Below are 22,518 nucleotides of genomic sequence, written 5' to 3' on the forward strand. Positions count from 1 at the left end.
TGATGGATTCTATTTCCATACAGCGCACAGCCTCAGCAAGAATTCGTTTTGTCTAACACGTTTTTTGTTTGGGGACTCCTTACCAGAATTTCTGACTTGGCTCTAGGGACAAGGTATCACCCAAAAGCTCTCTGACTGCCCCACTAAGTTCGGAGTGTTTAGGTGAGGCAAGCCCCACTCTGCCTCCCTGTTTTCCAAAGGCTACGATGTAGGAGACATTCAGAATTAAAGAGGAAGTCCCTTTCTCCTCCAGCACGGAGGTGCTGGTCGTTAAAGAAGTTTCTAAACCGGTTTCCCGTGGTAGCGCCGAGATGCCAGGAGGGTCTGGTGCATAATTTGAATGACAGGGGGTTGGTCACAGAGGGGTCCCGCAGGGTAAAAGCCGGCTCAGACCGGCTGCAGCGTAAATCGAGGGCTAAAGAGTCCCTTGGCGTCCCTGACCCTCTCCTGCAGTGCGAGGAGGGCTGGCTCCGTGCGCCCAGGCGTCAGGACGCGTCCAATTCAGGAACAAGAGACCTGGCTGTTCATCTACCCTAGAGCCGCGAAGCTGGTGGCCTCGACGCTTCTCCTGGCTCTGGGCACCTCGGTGTCCTCCTGCGCCTGGCACGGTCCACTGGCTTCTACTCCAGGGTCCTAGACAGGAGAGGCCTAGCCGCTAGCTGCGCTCCCCGGAGCCCTCAAAGCGCGCGCAAGGAGCCCCAACCCTGAACGCGGATGTACACAGACTCGTGCCCCAGTTTAGAGCCAGTATTTGCTAAAGAGACCGAGGCAGAGACAGAGAAAGAGAGATCTCCAGCTCTCAGAGTGTCACGGGGCCTAGGCGGGGCAAGCGCCCTCTGAGGCCATCAAAGACAGGGGTAGCTGTTTCCCCCTCCTCCAGCCTCCTCCCCAATAGATATAGCACGAATTTTTAATGCGTCTTCCTTTCACAGACAACAATACAGGGTTTGAAAGCCGGACACAATTTGGGTTTTGTGCGGGTCCCTCCTCGCGCTCCCTTGGCCCAGCTGGCCATATGGAATCCAGCATGGAGCCCGCGGATGACAAAGGGACCCAGTGACGGGCCCAACAAAACCCCAAGGAGACTTCTGCCTGACTCTGGGATTCACTGCCCGCGATAAGCGCGCTGAATGGTGCGGGGTGGAGGGGCGGAGGGTGGGCCCCTTTTCCCTCTTCCCCTCTCTGTCCCCTGCGATCCTTTCTCTGTCCCTTTTTAATATGCACGCCTCTAACATCCCCGGCTCCCAGCTCTCCCATTGTGCCGTTTTGTGCGGCCCCGCTGTAGATTGGGCGAAGATAGACTGCTAAAGCGGACCCAGCGCCGGGTGCGCTCCCAGGGCGCTGGGGTTAGGGCCACACAGGCTCTGCGGGCGCTTTTATTGACTCCGTGGGGACCCGAGGACAGAGAGAGGCGGGCGTCGGGCCCACCTCCCGGGCTCCGGGCCGCTGGAGCGCACACAGACAGCAGGCCCGGGGCCTGGCCACCGCCCCAAATGTGCCCTCAAAGCGCACACGTGGAAGCCTGCGAGAACTTGGCCCTTCCTCGCTGCCTCCTTCCTCTCTGGAGGCCTGGCGGGGGCGGGGGGCGGGCGCCTACGATCATTTTTTGGCTCCCAGAAGTTTGGGTCCTGAAACAGTCAAAAGCAGCCAAGTCTTGGGGCTGTGCCTCGGGTCTCCTGACAACCCCACTCCAACAGGCTAAGAACTCTCACTTTCCCTGCGGGCGGATGGGGTTATAGGGAGGTTACTAGAGGAATGTTGAGTGGTTGGTATCTGGGCAAGCTGGGCATTGGCACACACGATTTGGAAATTCTCCTAGCTTTTGCAAAGAGCAAAATATAAAACTCCAAACGTTTCCACGCTAGGATGGGGAACAAAGGTAGACTTTCCAGCATTTAGGAAAACCTGGAAGAACCCAGTCGAACCTGGAGAGGAGAAAGGACATTTAGGAGGATATTCGCAAGACTCCAGCGCCCTCAATTATCCAGGGGTGGCTGCGCAACGCGGGAAGAGCGTGTAATCACGTCCCGGGCGGGTGGCGTTGAGTGCTATTGACGCGCCGATTTGGTCACACGGATAATCATGTTTGCTTTAGATATTGAATTAAATCTGATCATCTACTAGAGGCAGCGAGTAAGTCAGCTGGGACCGGCTCCTTTTGCTCTGCCTCCTCGCCCCCCGCCCCCAGCCACGAAGGTGGAGCTCGAGAAAAAAAAAGATTGTTTCCGAATGGGGCCGACTTCCAATATCCCGAGGCGTCTCCCAGCTCTGGCTGGGCTCTGAGCTTCGGAGCCCCGGGTGTTTTCGGAAATCAGCGAGATAACAGGAGATAGGGGGCCCTACCCCCGAGTCCGCGGGGCCCTCTGCGATGCTCCCCGGGTATGCGTCCTTCAGGGAGCTCTCCCGGCCACAAGGGTGGGATGGAATCGGACCTCTAACGAGGGAAGGACTGAGGCGCCCTCCCCCGGGCGAACTTGGGCTGTGTGCTCACCTTCCGCTCCCCTCACCGCAGCCCAGGAGGCCGGGGCGCACCACCCCACCCCAGACCCCTACTTTCGAGCAAGCAATTCGCTCAGCTTCAAGCCAGAGAGCTGGTTTTGGGGGGACCGCGCACAGCCGAATGCTAGGAAGGGATGAGGCCCGGCATCCAGTCCGGGGAGACAGGCAGGAGACGCGGAGAGGGGATGCAAGGAAGGCTTCGGTTAGCAGGGATCGCCTCCGGCTCCTGCTGCCTGGCCCTCTCCGGCCGAGAAGCCTGGCGAGGCTACCGCACAACCCTGTCGCCAGCTCCCCGGTCCCTGGGTCCCTCCTTGTAGCCAAAGCCTGGAGCACCCCGAAACCCGTCCCCGGCCTCCGCGCCCAGGTCTGGGAGCCTCCTCTTAGGCCACCTCCCGGCCTCGGGCAAGGGGGGTGTGGATCGGAGAGAAGGCGACAGGTCTCAACCTCAGCGCACCCCCTTCTTGGAACGAGCTAAGTCAAATGCAACAGAGTGAAAGTCACGGGTGCAGGGGCATCGACAGCTCCCCAGGCTGAAGGAGCCCCTCCTAGATTTGGGCAAGCGAGGAAGGCTTGCTCTTCTCGCCTTCGAGTTTTCCAGTCCTTCTTCCTCCCGCGCCAGGACACAGCCGCCCGGAGGCAGACCGGGGGCGAGGCCGGGCAACCCCGGGCGGCCTCTCGGCCGCTCACAGGCCCGAGGCGCGGCGCTCCCGCCTGAGGTCTGGTATCCCGGGGCCGAGGCGCGGGGCCTGACCCGCCCGCCCGAGTGAGACCTGCCGCGCCCCGGATGCCCCGGCCTCCAAAGGGTGCTGGGGGCGCGCGGCCCGCGGCCTGGCCCGGCTCCTTGCCCGAGGCCTCAGGCCCGGCGCGGGGCGACAAAATAAGACAGAACGGGAGGGCCGGGCTTGTTTTTTTTTAAACACAGGATTTTTATTAAAATTCTTATTTTAAAAAATTGAAAGCTTTCAGCGCCCGGCGCTCTTGGGGAACCGCACGGAACCGCTGAACTCCAAATTCCGGGGCTCAGGCCCCGGAGGACTGGGCAGGGGTGCTTCTCGCTCGCCCACATTATGTTTTCCTTTTGTCATATTTGAGAAATGTTTGCACTGAACAGAATTTAAAAATATATAAACAAAAGAAAGCAGGAGTAACCAAACATAAGCAAACCAAAACAAACCACAAAGAAAGGAGTTGGGCCCGGAGGGGTACGGGCCCTTCCTGAAGGTTATTTTGGCAACAATCACCACTGATATTTACAACGAAAAGCGAAATCTGCCACCAGTTGTCAGAACGTTTACATGGCCATAAATATTTAGCATTTTCTTATAAAAAAAAAAAGGAGAAAAAATCCTCTATATTTTTAAAGTGTTTTCCACTTGCTTTAGAAGAAGACGCTGACAATATCGCTACTCACACAAACGTATTTTACAAAATTCACAAAAGCAGAGCGCGGGGGCGGGGGGGTTCTTTTTCTCCTTCTCGAGTGAGTAAGTTAACGTTGGGACCATTAGGTCCCCGGGGAGAAGCAGAGAAGCGAAGCTGCGCAAACATTCTGTAAACACGGCTTAGGGTTCAGCCATCTCCAATGGTTCAAACGGAGTGAAGGATGAGGCGGAGCTGGGTGGGTGGAACTGCCTCTCCAAGGAGGTGCAGGCCAACTCTTGGCGCCTCTCCGACGAAGCCGAGAGTCAACTCGACTCCATAATAATAATTATAATAATATAATAACCACCGTGCGGGCCGAGAGTCCTCCGCGCCTCCGCCCGCCGGGGTAGGGCCTGGGCCTGGGGCCTCGAGTCTGGGAGGGGCGGGCGCTCACCAAGTCCACTGCTGGGCCTGGACCAGGGGGTGTGCTGTCGGGTACTGGGGGGCGCCGGCCGAGCTGTACTGGGCGTTGTACTGCATGTGTTGCAGAGACTGCGCGCTGTAGGCCGAAAAGGGGATGCCCGCCTGGAAGGTGGCTGCTGCCAGGTCCTGGGCTTTGAGCGCGTGGCACGGCTTGCCGTCCCTGACCAAAACGGGCACGGCCACCCGGCGCGGTGAGGGCAGGGGCGTCACCTCCATACCTTTCTCGGCTCGGGCGCGCTTCATCTTGTAGCGGTGGTTCTGGAACCAAATCTTCACCTGCGTGGGCGTCAGGCGGATAAGGCTGGCCAGGTGCTCGCGCTCGGGCGCCGACAGGTACCGCTGCTGCCGGAAGCGCCGCTCCAGCTCGTAGGTCTGCGCTTTGGAGAAGAGCACCCGCCGCTTCCGCTTCTTGCCGGCGTCCCCCCCGCCGCCGGGGGTCTCCTTGTCATTGTCCGGTGACTCGTCGGCCGATGGCTCCGGGGACTTGGAACTCGAGTCTTGGGGCGCCGCGCCGGCCGCCAGCCCGTGCACTGGAAGAGAGGGAAGTCTGTCAGGCGCCTGCAGGCCCCGTGCGCCCTGGATCCTCCGCGCGCCCTCTGCCCCGTGCGCCCTGCAGGCCAGCCCGGCAGCCTTCGCCCAGACCCTCGCCCCGCTCCACACTGGATGGAACTGTCGGCGTCTCCCCGCTTCCCCGGGGGAAAGAGAAGAGGCAGGAGTAGGGGCTCGGGGTTCTGGTTTCTAGGGGTTCCCCCAGGGTGGGTTTGTATTTGGGGGGGCGGGGAGGAGTGGCGCGCAGAGATCACCGCGGGTTATGGGCTCCGGCCCCCTTAAGCAGTTTCCTCTCCGGAGAGACGTGGGCAGATTTTTAAAAGAAAAAACCCACAATCCCGGCATTGATCGGGTCGGCCATTTAAGGCAGGTTTTTGGGGGCTTTCGTTTCTGCTTTCCGACTTTCTGGACACCCTCCGCACCGCACAAAGCGGCCTCTATGAAACGTGGAGGGGGGGTAGGGTGAGCTATTTATACCCGGGCTACCCTCTCCCCGTACCCCGAGGCAGGCTGGCCAGATCCAGGCCGGTCACTCCCGGCAGTCGGAATGGGGGAGGGGGCCCCGGCCCGAGCCGTCCGTCCCGGTTGACGTCTGTAACCGGCCCTTGGGAGGTACTCCCCTCCCCCTCTTCCTCCTAATTTCTCTTTGGAAAGAAAGTGAGACCAAGTGCTCCTCCCCACCCCCATCCCAGGGGCGTCTGGCGGAGGGGAAGAGAACAGGGCATCCCAAACAAGCTTTAGGCATCTTTCCGGGGACGCAGGGTGAGGAATCCGGCTCACGGGGCCCCTTCCCCTTCCTCTCCCTGCGTCCGGTACGGGCTGCGGTTACCCGCAGCGGCAGCCCAGCTGCGCTACTTACGCGAGTACTGAAGGCCCTCGGTGCTGGCCAGCCAGCGCGTGTACGGGTTGTCGCTGCTGTCGTAGAAGGGGTTCTTCAGGGGCAGGCTCTGCACTGTGTCCAGGGCGCCCTGCCCCAGCGGCCCGGCCCTCTTGGCGGGCTCCGGCCCCTCGTTCTCCTCCTCCGGCCCTTCGGCCACTGAGCCCTCCTCATCGTTGGTGTCCGGCAGGTCCAAGATGTCCTTGACCGAAAACCCCGTCTTTGTGTTGGTCAGCGACATGGCCCGGACCCCGCAATTTATGCCGCAAAGTTGTAGCTTCACTTGATCAATCCGTGGCGCTCCCAGTAGGGGCGGGGGAGGGGGTATGGGGAGAGGGGTTGGGGGAGGGGAGGGGGGATGGGCTTTAATTAGAGAGATTATTATGTTTAAGAAAGAGAAAGAAACTCTCGGAGAGGGGAGAGGGGGGGAAAAAAGCCCCAGGCGTAGCCAGTGTCTTCTCTACAGGCACGCGGAAATGGACGCGGGCTGCCGGGCGGCCTGCGCGCCAGCGCCGCGGGCCGGGCCCGAGTTTGTAACTCCAGGAGGGGTGCCAAGGCGGCGTCAGCTCCGGCGGCCGCTCGGCGCGCGGTGGCGGCTGGTGGCGAGGAAAAAATGGGCCATTGCCCGAGCGATCAGTCCATATAAGGCTGGGCTCCACTCACGAACCTGGGGAGAGGGGGGGAAGAGGGGGAGAAAGAGAGGGAGGGAAAGAGAAACAGAGGGAGGGAGGGGGAGCGAGAGAGGGAGCGAGAGAAGGGTGGAAAAAAAAGGAGGAGGGAGACATTAAAACGCAAAGGTTGGACACGTGTGGGCGGGTCTTGGAAGTCAAGTGGATGAAGACTGTATTTGCAGATGTGAAATTGTGGGTTTTGGGGAGCTCCGCGCTCCCAGCCAACAGCCCTCTAGAGCAAGATGAGAGGTGTAACGTGTCAATTAATTGCAAAGACTGGGCGAGCCTTTTTTTTTTTTTTAACCCAGTATTTACATACAAAGGACCACCGCGTCGCTCGTGAGTCCACACACTTGAAAGGGCCGTTTTTAACAAATTGCATCTTAAAAAAAAAAAGCGGGGGAGGAGGAAAGAAAACAAAACAGAAAGCCGGAGGAGAGAAAAGGAAAAAAAAAAAGTCCTCCTCAACATTCATGGGTTCCTGCCTCCCCGCCCCCGCGCGCCCGCCCCCAGCAAGCTGGAAAATTGGCGATTTGTGGCGCCTTTGCAAAAGAGGGAGGGGGCGCAGGCTGAGTCGCGGAAATCTCTCCTTCCCATCGCTGGCGGTTCCCTAAACAAGATCCGGTTCAAATGGCAAGAGCCCAACTTCTGTAAGCCTCCTAGGTCAATATTTTGGTTGAGGCTTAAGGATGAGTACCAGAAATGACAAGGCAAGTAATTGATTCTAGTTAACGCCGAAAGAGCCCGAAACCCAGGAGAAGGATCGGCTCGAGGCCGGCCTGAGCCACCACCCAGCGACACCCGTACACCTCCCCCCGCCCCCCGCCCCGCCACCCTTTATTTGCTAAAGATATTTATTTCCGTCTCCCCGCCTCCCCTCTCCCCCTCCAGCTCCGTGCGGCCGAGCAGGACAGCACCTTCACTTGGCGCTGTGCGGACGCCCGGGGAGGGGTGGGGGGGGGCGGGGAGTGGGGACGTCTTCCCCGAGCCTCGACCGGCCCCGGCCCCACCACCTCCGGGCCCGCGGGCCGCGCCCTCCGTGTGGAGGGAAGGGCAGACGGCCCCGCGCCCTCCCTGCCCCCTATTATGCCTCCCTCTGCGGCCTCCAGCGGGGGCGGAGAGAGGGGAGGGGTGGCGGGGCGCGGGCGCCGGTCTCCAGGGGGGTGAGGACCCCAAAACGGCGGGGGAGGGGGTCGCAGGGCGGGAGGAGTTTTCTTCTCCGCAGAGAGTCCTTTCGGATGCCTCAGGGGCGTGTTGCGAAGACACGCCGCAGGCTCCCAGCTTGCGTGAGGTTGGAACTGAACTTTCCTGGGAAGGCACCTTCTGCCCGGGGCCGGCGAGGAAAAGTCCTCGCTGCACCCCCGCCCCTCCTTCCAGTTTTGTATTTTTTTTGCGGGGGGGGGGCAGGTTTGCTACCTGATGCTCGTCCACCCCAGAGGAGCGTCTTAACTGTGCTTTGCCGGGGGAGCGGGGAACGGAGAAGGCCGCGGCGGGGGTCCGGGTCTGGCCGCCTCCTCGCCGGGAGCGCAGCGCGGGCGCCCGGCCTCCCCGTGCGCAGCTGCGGCCTCCGCGCCCCGGCCGCCCCCGAGTTGCCAGCGCCCGGCGAGGGCGCCTCTCCCCGAGCCGCTCGGCGGCTTTCTGCAGCCCTCTCTGCCTCGCCCCCAGTATGTGACGTGGGTGACAATGCCCCAGGTTAGAGCGAGCCCCTCGTCGGCGCGTCCTGGGTGGTCGGACCCGGGCAAACACAAATACAAACCGATTGCTAAGCTGCGGACAATGAGCGAAATGTAGACAAATGTCCCGCTCCCGTTGGAAGCCTTTGTCCCGGCTCGGTTTTTGCATTTATTTCAGTGGCGAAATAATACATGATTGACGCTCTCTTTCAATGTGTCCTAACTGTTTGGAATAAATCTAAGGTTGTTCCTAGTTGTCATGGCATTCAACCCTTTTCAATGGACTATCTCTTCATTCATTTCTGAATCCGTCCACAATATTAAGGAAACCCCTTCATGTCGACGCTCCCCATTCCTCTCTTTTTCCTCCTACTTTTCCCTTTCTCCTTTCTTCTCCCCTCCCCCCCGCCCCCGCAAGAATTAGAAACTGGTTTGAATCCTGTTCCTCGAACCCATTACTTTTCGTGCCTTTTCCCCCCTTTCTCTCTCCAGTCTGCCTTTCCCAGCCTCCCCCCGCCTTGCCTCCCCTCCCCCTCACTGGGGAGCTCCCTGCCCCGTCCAGTTAGAGGAGGGAAGTTGGGTCTGCAGGCGTCGAGGAGGCCCAGAGTTTGGAAACAAGGGCTCCTGGGCCTGCCCCGGCCATTGTTACTCAGCTGCTAAATAAATAACTGGCGAGGAAAAGTTCCTCAACCCAAGCTTTGCAGAAAAAACTCGTCCTGACCCTTCCTTGGCTTCATCTGTCCTAAGTGGGGGGGGGGGGGGTCTCTTGGGGACCAGTGTAAGCATCAGGAAGGTCAGAAATGAGTCTGGTTGGACCAGGCCAATTGCTGGGTTGGGTGAGAAATGTTCCTTTTGGCAAGAAGTGTGTCCCTTTGGCTTCTGTCCTGAACCATCTTTGGGAGGGGTGCCCCCAGACACCCCCCACCCCACCCGGCACCCCGCACCCAGCCTGCTCAGTCCCTTACCTGGGAACCACCTAGTTCCACTTCGCTCCTAACTTCTCCCTTCCATCCTTACGGGGGCCTCTCCCAGGATCCCATCAGCGCTGCCACTGTGGATCACGTCCCCTCCCTGGGCCCACCTCCCAGGTCTGGACGGGGCACAGAGCACCTGGGAGACCACCTTCCTGGAAATTGATCCTGGAGAAGGAGCACTGACAGGCAGCACCCTGAGAAACAGGCCCCCTCACCCCAACGCCGGGACCCTGGGCCCAGTTCACGGAGAGGGCCCCCTGCCCAGCCCAGGCCCCTTGGCCTCAACAGGGGGAGTTCTCCCACACCTCTGGTCTCAGGGGCCCCTTTCTGTAGCTTTTGCAGGGGCGGAGGGGGCCCAGACCCCTGCCCGCACAGGCTGGGGTCTGGGTCTGTGCTCCCCTCTCCACCCTCAACCCTGGTAGTTTTTCCTGCCCCATCCGCTGCGCTCAGTGTCTCCCTCCTGGGACCTCGAGAATCCATTTTGCCCAGCGCTCTGTCGCCCGTGCGGTTCCTGCGTCCGCTTCCAAAGCGCTGACATTTGCAATTGAAAAGGCCCAGGGAGACCGCTGGGAGGCCTGTAATTGAAGGGGAGAAACTCGGCTAGTTAGAGGAAGATCATAAAATTCAAGTCCCCCAGGAGTGGCCTGCGGATCCTGGGAGGCCGGCAGGGGAGCAGCTGGCAGCCAGGGGACAGGTCTGATGCCCAGGGTCTTTCGGATCTCATGCAGCCTGACGAGTGGGGGGCCAGGCACTAAACCACACCTCTGCACAGAAATTAGACAGGTGATTGCATCCGAAGGGTTCCCCAAGGGGTCTCACTGGGAGCAGCACAGCCTGGACTATTTGAGCCAGGGGTCTCCTGCCTGGTGGGATATGGCCCACCCAGAAGGCTGAGCCCCGCGCCCCTGGCCCTTTCAGAGTCCTCACAAATACCCCCATCTCTCCACCTAGTCAGCTCTGAACATCCTGGGTCCTCTGGTCAACCAGCTCTGCTTGGATGTGCTGGTCTCCCTATCCCGGGATTATTGAGTATTTTCTTTCTGGGTGCTGTTGTGCACACCCAGGAGAGGACCGTGTCCTGGGTCCCCTCTTGTTTGGGTTTGGGCTCTGGGTTCTGCCATGCTTCCCGGGGAAGCTCCTGAGCTGTTCAGCCTTGGGCCGTCTGCTGCGAACTTGGGGAGAAACTGAGGTGCGCTGGAAGATTGATGGCAGCTGTCCTGGGCTAGAGGGGATAGGGCTTAGCTCTCTGGTGTGCGACCACCACCTTGGACCCCTGCAGGGTCACCTGAGCAGCCAGAGGCCCCCCACCCTGGGTCATTAGGTTTGGGTGTTGGGGCTCCAACTTCCTTACACATCTCCGAGTTCTACCTCCCCTTGCTCAGAGGGTGTTACAGGCTCCAAGGGGAGGCGGTGGGGGGGGGGGGGGGTGGAGCAGACGGAGAGGATCTTTCCCTCTGCAGGCTGGAAGCCATCTTCTTAGGAGACTTCTCAGGCTGCTCAGCTCCGGTGTCGGAGGGATGGAGGGGCAGGCGCTGCAGAGGGCGCGTGGGGAGCTGAACCACCACTGGAGGCCCAGGCGGGAGGCGAATGTACACAGGCTAAGTGTCCCCACTCCAGGACAAGTGGTCCTCCAAGTCGGCCCAGTGTTTACCTGTTTACTTTCCCAGGTAGCTCAAACACGAGCGTCTTTTCTGAGCTGCCGAGCTCGGGGGGCCGCCCTGGAGCGCCCTGACCTCTAGCGCCTTGCGCTCACACTGTGCACGGCTGGACGCCCCCTATTGGGGGAGGGGTGCGCTCTGAATAGCCGCAAACCAAGACGGGAAGGTCCTTTGGGAAAGTGAGGTGAGACCTGGCCACAACCATGTGTGGGAGCTTGGCTTGGTGTGCCTGGACGAGGGGGCGGGGCAGCACCCAGTGCCCCCACTCCGTGTGCTTCCCTCTCACCGAAGGCCTCTTGTCTTGAAGGTCTCTTGGGAGGTGCTCTGCGCTCCTCGTACCCTTTACAGGCTGGTGAGAGCTTGTTGGGTACGTGCCTCCTCCAGAGGAGTTCAGGGCCGAAAAAGTCCAGAGTGGGGGGTACCTTAAAGTCCTACTCTAAAAAGGGAGGGCTACCTTGAGGACCCCAAAGCCTTGAAGCTCCAGGCTGCACCCCTTGCCCTCCCCAGTCCACAAAAGCCCGTCCAGTCATTAAAAATACAAGGTCTTTCCCATTATTTGAAAATACTAATTTGACTTTTCTTTTTTTGGAATGAAAAGACGTTGAAAGAAACTCTCTGGTACAGTACGTGGCTGATCTCTCCGGCACCTGGCACATCCCATCTCAGATAACAGCCTTCAAGTGGATTATTGTCTGGTTAGCACCAAGGTGCTAAGCGTTTGTCTTCATTCACTCCAGAAACAAAGCGTGGCACCTTCCTTCGCCCCTCACAGGATTAGCTGCGGGGACACAAAGGTTTTGTAGGAGGGGTGAGGTTTATTTTAGCTCAGGTTGGAGACTCAGAGCATGGTGTGCACTCAAAATCAGCGGGGATGGGAAATACCTTCCAACCTGGTTCCCAAGCCGGGCGACCAAGATGCCCAACTTTAAGATGCGTTCCTCCACGGTGGCTTGTGGTGGCTTCCACTCCAGGTGGGGGAATGGGGCTGGGGGTGGGGGGTGCTGCAGAGAGCAGGGGTGTCAGCTCTGGCCACCAGAGGAAAGAAGTCCAGGAGTACGGCCCCAGGGTATCAACCCCAAGCGGGACATTTCCCAACCAGAAAACTGAAAAGTAGGCTCATCTGCATTGGGTCCTGGCACCAACTGGCATCACCTTCTGCCCCTGGAGAAGGAAGCAAGGTCCCTGGAATTCCCTGCAGCCTGTGGGGGTGGGGGGGTGGGGTGGGGGTGGGTTGTGTGGGTGGAGGTGGGGGTGTGGGATAGGTGGTGGGATGGGAGGTTGGGGGGCACTACAGCTCTGTCAGTGAGGCCAGATCAGGACAGGTGCTAATCTCTAGCAGGAGGGACCCACAGTCATCAGACAGAGGGACCAGAAAGCAGGGACTAGTGTGAAGGAAAGGAAATCTGAGTCCACTTTGGGTTCAAGTCAAAGGTGAAGTTTTTTTCTTTCTTTGATCTATATTGTGTTAACTCTTACCACAGGAGGGGAAGAATGAGGGCGCCTTCCAGGGTAGTCCTTTCAAGAAGATGTTGGGCAGAAAAATTTTCTAGGCCCAGAGACAGGGCTCAGATTCTATATCTGAACCCCCCTCCCTACCTCTTCCTGGAGCCCCAAGAACTCTATAAAGCCTCAGAGCGAGCTTATCTTTGGGACCTAGAGCCTGGAATCCCTCCTGCAATTAATCGTGGGTGCAGGGGGCAGGTATCAGCTAGAGGTGACCCCTTACCCCCCCTTCTACAAGGTGAAAGACACATCACTTTCCCAATTATCTGCCTCAGGAAAAAAAAAAAAAGCAGACATTTCCCGAGGACATAAACTGTAATAGAAATTAGGATTTCTCTTTCTATTAATCAGCCTCATTGTGTGGGCGTAAGACCCGGCGGACATATGTTAGGACTTTGATAAATGTGCTTTAATGAGATCTTTGAAAATGCATCCAATAAAATAAAAGGCGAGAAAAGCCGTTTAACTTTCATGGATGTTAAATTGAACAGGAAATGTGGCTCGGGGCGCGCTGCAAAATGGAACGGGCCTTCCTCCAATATTTTCTTTAAAAAACGTAGCTCTAAGCCCCCTTTAGGCCAAATGAGCCCATCTCAGCCAATCCATTGTCACCGGTTTATTGGGGAACCAAACGCCACGTCCCCCCGGGCTCACCCCTTTGCTCTATTCGTTCGCGCTTCTCTAATGATTAAATATGTTACAACGAGATTACGCAGCGTCAGTGTTGCCTTCAGGAACGTTCTTCCAGCCAAGCTCGACCTTCCCCCCCATAAGGGTGATTTCAATGCAGGAGATTTGGGTTTCTCCAGAAAACACGACGCCGAAAGCACGTTCTTATCTGAATTTACTTCTTAACACGTGACAAAATCATTCCCAGAAGACTTCGAAAAGCCAGCGGCCTCTCCAAACGGGTTAGTACTCGGCACTTGGAGCTGGGCTGAAGGCTCGGCGCCTTGTTGCCCTCGCCAGGGCGTAGAGGCCGCGCTTCCAGCCAGCGCGGAGCCTGCGAGCTCAGCCTGGAACGCGGGGAACCAACTCTCGAGGGTCCTCCAGCACCGGAGAGAAGGGATTCCTGGGGCTCTCTCATTTCACCAGTCTGAGCCCCCGAGGTCCACAGATCTCCGCTGGATGCACGCCCCCTTTCCATCCCCGAGGGCCACCGAGATCGAGAAGGTGCGAGAGGCGCGCCAAAGGGCCTCCTCGCAGTGTGTGTGTGTTTGGGGAGGGGGGTGCAGAGGGGGCGCCCCTAGGAGACCAGGGCCTCAGCAGAGTTCACTGAGGCGCATTTCTGATCCTCTGGCGATCTCTACTGACACAAACGAGAACTGTCTGGCGCCTGGCGCGACCCCTCAAAGTCCTGGCTGGAGCCGCCTCCGCAAAGACCCCCACTGACCCCAGCTCGGTCCCCCATCCCTGGTCCTTCCTGATGGTGATTCCCGCCCCTCACCCTTTTCCTCCTCACCCCCCACCCCACCTCGTGGCCCAGTTCCGCCCGAAGAGCACCTCTTTCTCCAAGAGGCGCCATCTCCAAATTGTCTGGGGGACATCGCCTCCGCCAGCAGCCCCGGCCCGACGCGCACCAGGGAGACTTACCCGCGAAGGTAGGGCAGAGGCGCGCCGTTCCTGGCTGGGGCTGGGGCGGCCCGGGAACCTCCCGAGCCAGCGATGGGGAGGGGCCCGAGGCGCTCGGCGCGCCCGCTCCGCCTCCCACTCCCGGCGCTGCGGCGACAGCCCGGCCGAATCTCCTGGCGAGCCTTTATCTAGTGCCCCCCCACCTACCCGGGACCCCCCTCCTCGGTGCCCCTCCCCCGTCGCGCCCTCCCGGGCGGGGCTCCAAGCCCCGCCGCGCCGCTCCTCCCGGCGTTCCCCGGCGCCTGCACCTGCGGGCCTCCGGAGGTCCCGCTCCCCCGCAGGCTGGAAAGTGCGCCGCGGCCGGAACACCTGGCCTCGGCGGCAGGTAAAACTTTTCCCTCCCGGGGGGCGCGGCGGGCGGGGCTCGGTCCCACCCCGAGCGCCCCCCTCGTGACCCGCGGAGCCGGCGAAGGACCCGAGACGCCCGGCACTTGGCCACCTGCTGCTTCCCGACACCCTCCCCCCCATCCCCGAGCCGAGGCGAGAATCGCGAGTGGGGGCCGCTCAGGCAGTTGTGCGTGGGACCCCGAGACCCCTCTCCCCCACCCGGGCCCGCGCGTCAGGGTCCCGGCCCCGAGGCGTTCGTGTCTCCGGCGGCGGCAGAGGCCCGCGCTGGCTGCTGGCGCGACAGCTGGGGGCGGTGGGTGGGGGCGACGCCGAGCTCCGGTACGACTCCTCGCGCAGCAGCGCACCCTGAGATCCCGACCACCCCGGACCACGCGCGAGCGGGAGGCTCACCTGGAGCTGCGCCCGGAGCCCCGGCCAGCGGAGCACGCGGATCCCCGGCCGCTCTTTATCCCGAGCCGCGGGCTGCTGCAGAGCCGCGGGCGCACGGGCGCTGGCGCGGCGAGCGCTCCCCCTCCCGGCTCCGGCTCCCGGCCCGGTGGCCCCACCCTCCGGGCTCCGGCCCCGCGGCCGCCGCGCAGCCCCAGCGGAGGGGGCCGCTCCCCAGCGCCGCGCGCTCTGTTTGTTTTCCTTGCCCGACTGACGTGAGTCAAAATATTGGCCATATGTTCAGCGGTAATAAATTGGGTATGAGCGCAAACACACTTGGGCTTCGATGGCTCTTTCAGCTGCCACATGGCCGGCTTGGAAGGAGGGGGGCTGCCACCTTGCTGCGACCCCCATCCCCAAACAGGCGGGTGGTCCCTCTCTGGAGGGCCCCTAGGAGCCGGAGACCTGAGACCCCAGGCCTCGCCTCTCCCTCGCCCCTCCTCCGTCCCCAGCGTGGTCTCGGACCCCTCAGCTCCAGGCGAGCCCGGGCTGCTGCCTAACAAGGTCGCCATCTATAAATTGCTCGGTCGCTAAGACGCCATAAAACCGCAGGGCCAGATGTGGCACGTTATTCATGTGTGAAACCGCGTTTACACTAGATAGCTGATCCAAGGCCGATAGCGCGGCTCGGCGGGAGGTCATAGACCTCTAGCCCCAGGCTCCTGGCTCCTCCCCCCAGCGCACTCCCCGCTCCAGATTGAGGGGTGTAGGTCTTTCTGGGAGAGGGGTTCAGCCCTGCAGCTCAGGAAGAAAGTGATTGCAATGCATTGGTGCCAAGGTGCCACCTGTCCAGGGTTAGACGCCGCCTCTGGAGTTGATTTCTGTAGCTTTTCCGCTCCTTTTTTTTTTTTTTTTTCAATCTGGCCTGGGAGGCTGTTTTATGTTCCAGACGGTTGATACCTCCGGTGGGACTTTAGTCTGAACAGGAGAGGTGGTGTTTGAAAGCTGAAGATGTTCGGGCCCTGCAAGTCGGTGGGATTTTGGGGTGGGGGTGGGGTCTCCTGACCCCCTAGGCAGGATGTTTCTGAGGAGGAGGCAGAGATGGAAGTGGAACAGTCCACTGACTGAAGGAGGACCTGAGATTAGTCCTGCCTCAAGCCTGACTGTGGACTGCAGTGTCACATATCAGCCACCTTATTTAAATTAAGCGGCAGCTGAAGCACTCAGACAGAGGCAATTCTGCATTGGACATGAAATCAGAGTGGCCCCGTGTGATTCCGGAAAGGGAGGTCAATATGGTGCAGTAATAGAAGACAATTGTCTCGTTTTTCTCCTCCAGAAGGTGGCCTCTGGACTGCACGTCCCCAAACTGGTCACCTCACACTTTACTCACATGAATTCATTAAGAGTCATCATCGCTCCTGTGCCATTACTTTGCTATTTCTTGAAGGGAACCAAATTCTCTCTGTGGTTAATAAGCACTGCGCTGGGCCCCCTACCTTCCTTTTCATCTTCAAAACACCTGGGGTTCCCTGAATGACATCCTCCATTTGGCCAAGGAAAATCAGAGATGAAAAATGTTGCCCTACTGCAGGGAAAAACATAAGCATTTGACTTCACTATTACAAGTTACCTTGGGTCCGTGTTCACTGGATAACTGTCCTTAGTGGCAGTTAAGGGTAGAAAAATGATGCCGTTGACAGGGGTGGGAGAGAAGGGGAGAAGCGATGTGGGGTGAAGGAGCGGGAGGAACCCATGCAACAGGTGCAAAGAAGAGCTATGAAATGAACCTCTTAACCTTCAGTACTAACCACTACAAAGCCTCTCCGCACTGGCTCTTCTGGGCCTTACCATGAGCTCCCAGAAACCTTTAGTTACCACAGAGAACTCTGGGGCTTCACTCAAGCCTGCAGGAGTTGTTAATCTTGGAAAATTACTGCTCCATTTCTTTTTTTTTTTTTCTTGGATTTTAAGTCTTTATGGTTCAAAACAAAATCTAGAGTGTATTTTTGGGTTTATGTCACCTCCCAGTGTAAACGCTGTGATCCTGGTAAATCACTTCTTTGGGTGAAAATACTGCTTCACACCTGAAACTGGATGAGAGGGTTTGAAGACAAACCTTCATGTCTGTAGTCTTCACAGAAGGGGCATCTTTGTCTAACAAGAGGCTTGTGTGTTTTTTCCCTGTCCTTCTTCCTGATAACTGCTATGTAGTGAACAGGGACACAGACAATGAGCTTGGAAAGCCAGTGTTTGGTGGCCTCGGGTGGAAAACTAAGAGACATGAAGCAGAGGGTACATCACATCAGTCTTTATATGATTCCCTTTTGGGGAAAAACTCATTAAAAATAGCACATGTACTGGGGCATGAACTAGGCAATTGATAATAAAAATCCATTACAAAGGAAATGAGTGGGGAGCAGGGTTGTAATAAAATACAACTGTTGAGGTAAACCCATGCATTCTCCCCTTGGGCTTAACTAGCAACCCAGTGCTGAACTTGGCAGACTTAATTGTCCTCAGCCCTAAACAGATTTCAAGCAGTGTCTTCTTAGTTCCACTGTGTTTTTATGTTGTTACTACTGCAGAGACATTCCTGTTCTACCCACGGACTCAGAGTTCATGGACTTATTCAGGGGAAAAAACCTTCCTCTACAGCGTTCCCCAAAGGCATCATCAGCTGCAAGATGATGCTCTGGGAATGAGCAGTTTCTGGTGCTTACAAGTAAAAATCAACCAAAGCAAAAACCTTATAGTGCTTTGAACCCAGCCAGGAAGGATATAATTGCATTGTCTTGAGAAGAACTACACAGTGGCTCCCTCAGAGAGAATTCCTTGCCCCTTTCAGCTGCTTCGTCTGCTACCAAGTCTAGACAGTCTAGGAAGGCAGGTGTCTTGTCTGTACCTTATGTCGGCATCCTGCATGGTGAGCAGGGTAGCTCCATGAAGGTGAGAGCTGAGATGGACTCGGAAGAAAGTCCGTGTCCACCAGCCCTGACAATAGGGGGCTGTCAGGAAGTTTGGTGCATTTGCAGATATCATCATTGTGCAAAATAGGGTGTGCAGGAGACGGCAGGTGGATCCTCAGCCAGAGAAAGCATCAGCTGAGTTCCTCTGACATGAAATCCCGGTCCACTTTATCTGAAGGCAGACCTGTTTCTTTCCCTCAGGAACTTCCCTCTGTAGAGCCAGAAGTCATGGTCTGATGAGGTTCTTGGGCCATCAGAGGCTGAAAATGATACCAACTCCCCCTCATGTCCTATACAGAACCAAGCATGAGCAAACGCGGTGGATACAGACCATTGTGTTAAAGCACTGGAAGCAGCCAAGACGTTGGATACCATGTGTCAGATCCTCAAAAAGTAAGAGTCAAATTCACCTAGATAGAAGCTAAACTAGTGGTTGCCTAAGGCTGGGGTGGGGCAGCATGAGGAGACTGGGGTGATGGAGTGACAGATAAGGGGTGGGTTCTTGGGGGGGGTAATGAAAATGTTCTGTGAATGATGGGGGTGTTGGTCAGACAACTCAATGAATATAACTAAAAATCACTGGATTGTGCACATTAAATTGGCTGAATTGTGTGGTATGTGAAACTACATCTCAAAAAAGCCATTCAAAAAATCAAATGTGTCTCCTTTTTCACTGGGGCAAGAAGGTAGGAGAGGATGGAATCTGCGCAAGATCAGTGATCCTCAGAGTTGTTCTTTTTTAACTTTCCCAACTTTTATTCTGAGTGTTTTCACACACAGACACACACGCACACACACACACAACATTGAAAGCATAATAGAGTGAACCTTTGTATACCCTCTACTTGGATTCAACAATAATTTACATTTTGCCACTTAAGCTCATCACTCTATGTAAATGCATTTTCTTCTTGTAGAACTATTTGGAATGAAGGTTGTAGACACCATGATACTTCTCCATTAGACATTTCAGTATATATCTTGTAAGAAAAGACATCCTTCAACATAATCACAATATCATTACTGGGCTTTAGAAAATTAGCAATGATTCCATAATTTATCTGATATGTCTTCCTTATTCAAATTTCACCCAAAACAAAGTGCATTTTTATAGCCAGTTCATTTTATCCCCCCTGAACCAGGACCTATTTAATGTTCACATGCTGCATTTGATATTTGTAATTTTAGTTTTTTATATTCTCATTCTTTTAATTTACAACAGTCTTCATTGCTGCCCTTCTTTCCCTCCGTTCCAGTTTTGACTTTTGAGAACCCAGATGACTTGTAGAATCTGCCTCCCCCATCCTGGATTTGCCAGGCTATTTTCTCCTGGTGTCCTTTCCTTTGTTCCTCTGTCCCTTGAACAGCCACAAACTGGATGTTAGATCTAGAGTCTGGGTTAGGTCCACGATTCACACTTACGGTTGGGGATGCCGTGTGGGTGGTCTGTCACACTGCCTCTCATTATGAAGCAAATCATGTCCCTGTATCAGTGAAACTGAGTTTGATCACTTGGTTAAGGTGGTGATCACTGTATTGTTCCATGTGAACTGACAAGCGATTAGTAAGTAATCAGTGGTGAGTGATACTTTGGCATTGTTTCAAAACTCTTTGTCACTGTGTAAACATTTCCCATAATCCTCAATAACTTTTCATCCAGTGGTTTTTAGAGTCTGTTGCGTGAGTTCTATTTCTCCTTCTACATGTACTTGTTGGCATTTTTCTGTAAAGAAAAGTTTCCTTTCTCTCAGCCCCCATTATGGACTAATGGAATTAACATTGTAATATGTTATAAGCAATTAACACTATTCCTTTGATGCCCAGGTTATCCAGATTGTACAGTGCACAGTGATGCACTAGAATGTCTGAGGGAAAAATCAGACAGAGAAAACTCTGAGAAACTTGGGGGAGATCATGAACCTTTGGGCAACCCAAGTTATCGTGGAAGACGTCTGTGTATATTTCTGATTAACAATGAATGGTTCATCACCACCACAGAATAGCTCCAATTCTACATTTCCTGGAAGTCCAAACATGTCACAAGGTAAAAGCAACTAATATATTGAATGTACCTCAATTAAATGTATCACCATTAAAACAAAAGGAAAGAGATTCATTTTCAAGGAATTCCTCATGTGGTTATAGAGGCTGGCAGGGTGGGCTGGCCAGTGTTGACCTAGGAAGAGGTGATGCTGAAGTTCACATCTGAAGACTGTCAGGCTGGAGAAGTCCTTCTTGTTTCATGACGGGGAGACACAGCTTTCATTCTGTTCAGATCTTCAACTGATTGGATAAGGGCCACCCATGCTACGGAGTGCAATCTGTTTTACCCAGATTCTTCTGTTTTAGTGTTCATCTCATTTAAAAGCACCCTCCGGGAAACATCCAGAATGATGTTTGGCCACATATCTGGATTTCATGGCCCAGTCAAGTGGACACAAGATCACCCATCACATCCTCTGATTAACTGATGTTGGCTGTTGCTCCCCAAGATCCAGGAGTGTTTGTGAAAAATCTTGAGCTAAGTTTCTGAGTAGCTGCAGCCATGTGATGCTACGCAATGCTGTGTCCACCTCTTGCCTTTCCTGTTTCTTAGCAACAACCTGGCCTCTCACTGTGGCATTCCTGGTAAATGTTATTGTTCAGACGCTAAGTCTTGTCTGACTCTTTGTGACCCTGTGGACTGCAGCACACCAGGCTTCCCTGTTCTTCACTGTCTCCTGGAGATTGCTCAAACTCATGTCCATTGAATCAGTGATGCCATCTAACCATCTCATCCTCTGTCGTCCCCTTCTCCTCCTGCCCTCAATCTTTGCCAGCTTAAGGGTCTTTTCCAGTGAGTTGGCTCTTTGCATCAGGTGACCAAAGTATTGGAGTTTCAGCTTCAGCATCAGTCCTTCCAATGCATATTCAAGACTGATTTTCTTTAGGATTGACTAGTTTGACCTCCTTGCAGTCCAAAGGGACTGTCAAGAGTTTTCTCCAGCACCATAGTTCAAAAGCATCAATTCTTTGGTGCTCCTGGTAAATACCCATCGTTATAGCTTGGACTTTTGAACTGGACATCAGATACACTTCTGATAAGAGAAATACATGTGACCAGGATACAGCTGTTTGAAGCCCATAAAATTATCCAGTTGTTTGTAGGTGGGAGGAAGATCCAGGAACTTGGTTTGAATTTGGAGGGCCTGTGTGGACTGACTACACAGATCTCTAATTCTATCATCATCCTAGAGTAAACCTAGCCTTTCAGTGTACTTTGGAACAATGTTGATCTCTGTATTGATCTTCTGATCGAATTAGGAGGCCAGGGGGCATTTTTAAGGCCACCTGGTTGCCTTCTTTCCCAATAAGGATATTGGATGCCAAAAGCCATGCAAATTTGGGGAAAGCTATTCTTAAGAGTGGGTTAATACTTAAAAGAGAATGATGAGAACTATGAAGTAGAAATCTACCGTAATTTTGGCTCATTGTGAATAGTTAAGTATTTAATGTCTGGTTAGTGTAGGGGTTTGGAACTTAATAGCATATATTTTATTGAACATTTGCTATGTCCCTGGCAGTGGGCTAAGGTCCTTTATCTGTATTGTTTGATTTAATTCTCAAACTAACCATGTCAGTTAGGGAGCACCACTTTTTACCTTAATTTTAAAAATAAGGAAACTGATGTTTAAGGAGGCTGGAAACACAGAGACCCTGGAGTCAGAGTGCCTGGCCTGAGTCTCCCCTCTTTCTTATGACCTCCACAGATTACTCAGCCTCTTGGGACCTCATCTCCTGGCTATGTAAAATGGAGCTCATAATAGAACTATTCTCAGTATGTCATGAGGATGAGCTGAGACCGTGTTTGTAAAGGGGATCTGCTAGTGCTTGGTGTGTTGGTAGATGCCTGGTACCTTCTTGCTTCCGTTACCATCAGTATAATTTGCTCTTGTTATAGAATATTTGAGATTCCACTGCAAGTCTATCTGATCCCAGAAGCCATGTTCTTGACCATGAGGTCATGACACAACATTTTGTCACCAAGTGACAGCTGTGGAAATTCTGTAGAGTGTTTCCTTACCCAGAAGAGAAGTTCCTTATTTTTTTTCCTTCTCATTCCCTTTTCATTTATTCCCCCCCCCAACCCCCCCGTGTATGTTTTCTTTCTCTTTGATTCTTGGCCCATTCTATTGGTGGCATTCAGAACTAAATAAACAATGGACACACATGGGTTCAATTGCGTTCCAGTAAAAGGTGAAAAACGCTGGGCTGGATGAAGCACAAGCTGGAATCAAGACTGCTGGGAGAAATATCAATAACCTCAGATATGCAGATGACACCACCCTTATGGCAGAAAGTGAAGAACTAAAGAGCCTCTTGATAAAAGTGAAAGAGGAGAGTGAAAAAGTTGGCTTAAAGCTCAACATTCAGAAAACTAAGATCATGGCATCCTGTCCCATCACTTTATGGCAAATAGATGGGGAAATCACTGCAGATGGTGATTTCAGCCTTGAAATTAAAAGACACTTACTCTTTGGAAGGAAAGTTATGACCAACCTGCTGCTACTGCTGCTAAGTTGCTTCAGTCGTGTCTGACTCTATGCGACCCCATAGATGGCAGCCCACCAGGCTCCCCCATCCCTAGGATTCTCCAGGCAAGAACACTGGAGAGGGTTGCCATTTCCTTCTCCAATGCATGAAAGTGAAAAGTGAAAGTGACGTCACTCAGTCGTGTCCGACTGTTAGCGACCCCATGGACTGCAGCCTACCAGGCTCCTCCGTCCATGGGATTCTCCAGGCAAGAGTACTGGAGTGGGGTGCCATTGCCTTCTCCGATGACCAACCTAGACAGCATATTAAAAAGCAGAGAGGTTACTTTGTCAACAAAAGTCCGTCTAGTCAAGGCTATGGTTTTTCCAGTAGTCATGTATGGATGTGAGAGTTGGATTATAAAGAAAGCTGAGTGCTGAAG

The 22,518-nt window shown here is 55.1% G+C and overlaps 1 protein-coding gene across 2 annotated transcripts; it reads right to left on the reverse strand.

Annotated features, from left to right (window-relative positions):
- Positions 1-3,401: 3,401 nt before the first annotated feature.
- Positions 3,402-14,696, reverse strand: NKX2-2 (NK2 homeobox 2). 2 transcript variants are annotated; one of them, XM_015099673.4, is made up of 3 exons: positions 14,620-14,696; positions 5,753-6,437; positions 3,402-4,874 (listed from the first exon to the last, which is right to left on the reverse strand). In XM_015099673.4, exons 2-3 carry the CDS (start codon positions 6,009-6,011, stop codon positions 4,312-4,314), a joined length of 822 nt encoding a protein of 273 aa, XP_014955159.2. In that variant the 5' UTR covers positions 6,012-6,437; positions 14,620-14,696; the 3' UTR covers positions 3,402-4,311. The 2 variants fall into 2 exon arrangements, with proteins under 2 accessions (XP_014955159.2, XP_042085575.1); XM_042229641.2 differs by lacking the exon at positions 14,620-14,696 and adding an exon at positions 13,843-13,983.
- Between the last annotated feature and the right edge of the window lie 7,822 nt (positions 14,697-22,518).

The sequence above is a fragment of the Ovis aries genome, chromosome 13 (assembly GCF_016772045.2).
Source record: "Ovis aries strain OAR_USU_Benz2616 breed Rambouillet chromosome 13, ARS-UI_Ramb_v3.0, whole genome shotgun sequence".
Taxonomy (NCBI): Eukaryota; Metazoa; Chordata; class Mammalia; order Artiodactyla; family Bovidae; genus Ovis; species Ovis aries.

Excerpts from the sequence above, each read along its gene's own strand:
- NKX2-2 (XM_015099673.4), bottom strand. The coding sequence starts at position 6,011 with ATGTCGCTGACCAACACAAAGACGGGGTTTTCGGTCAAGGACATCTTG. Across the intron at positions 4,875-5,752 it reads CGAGGGCCTTCAGTACTCGC|TGCACGGGCTGGCGGCCGGC; the intron begins GTAAGTAGCGCA and ends CCTCTCTTCCAG.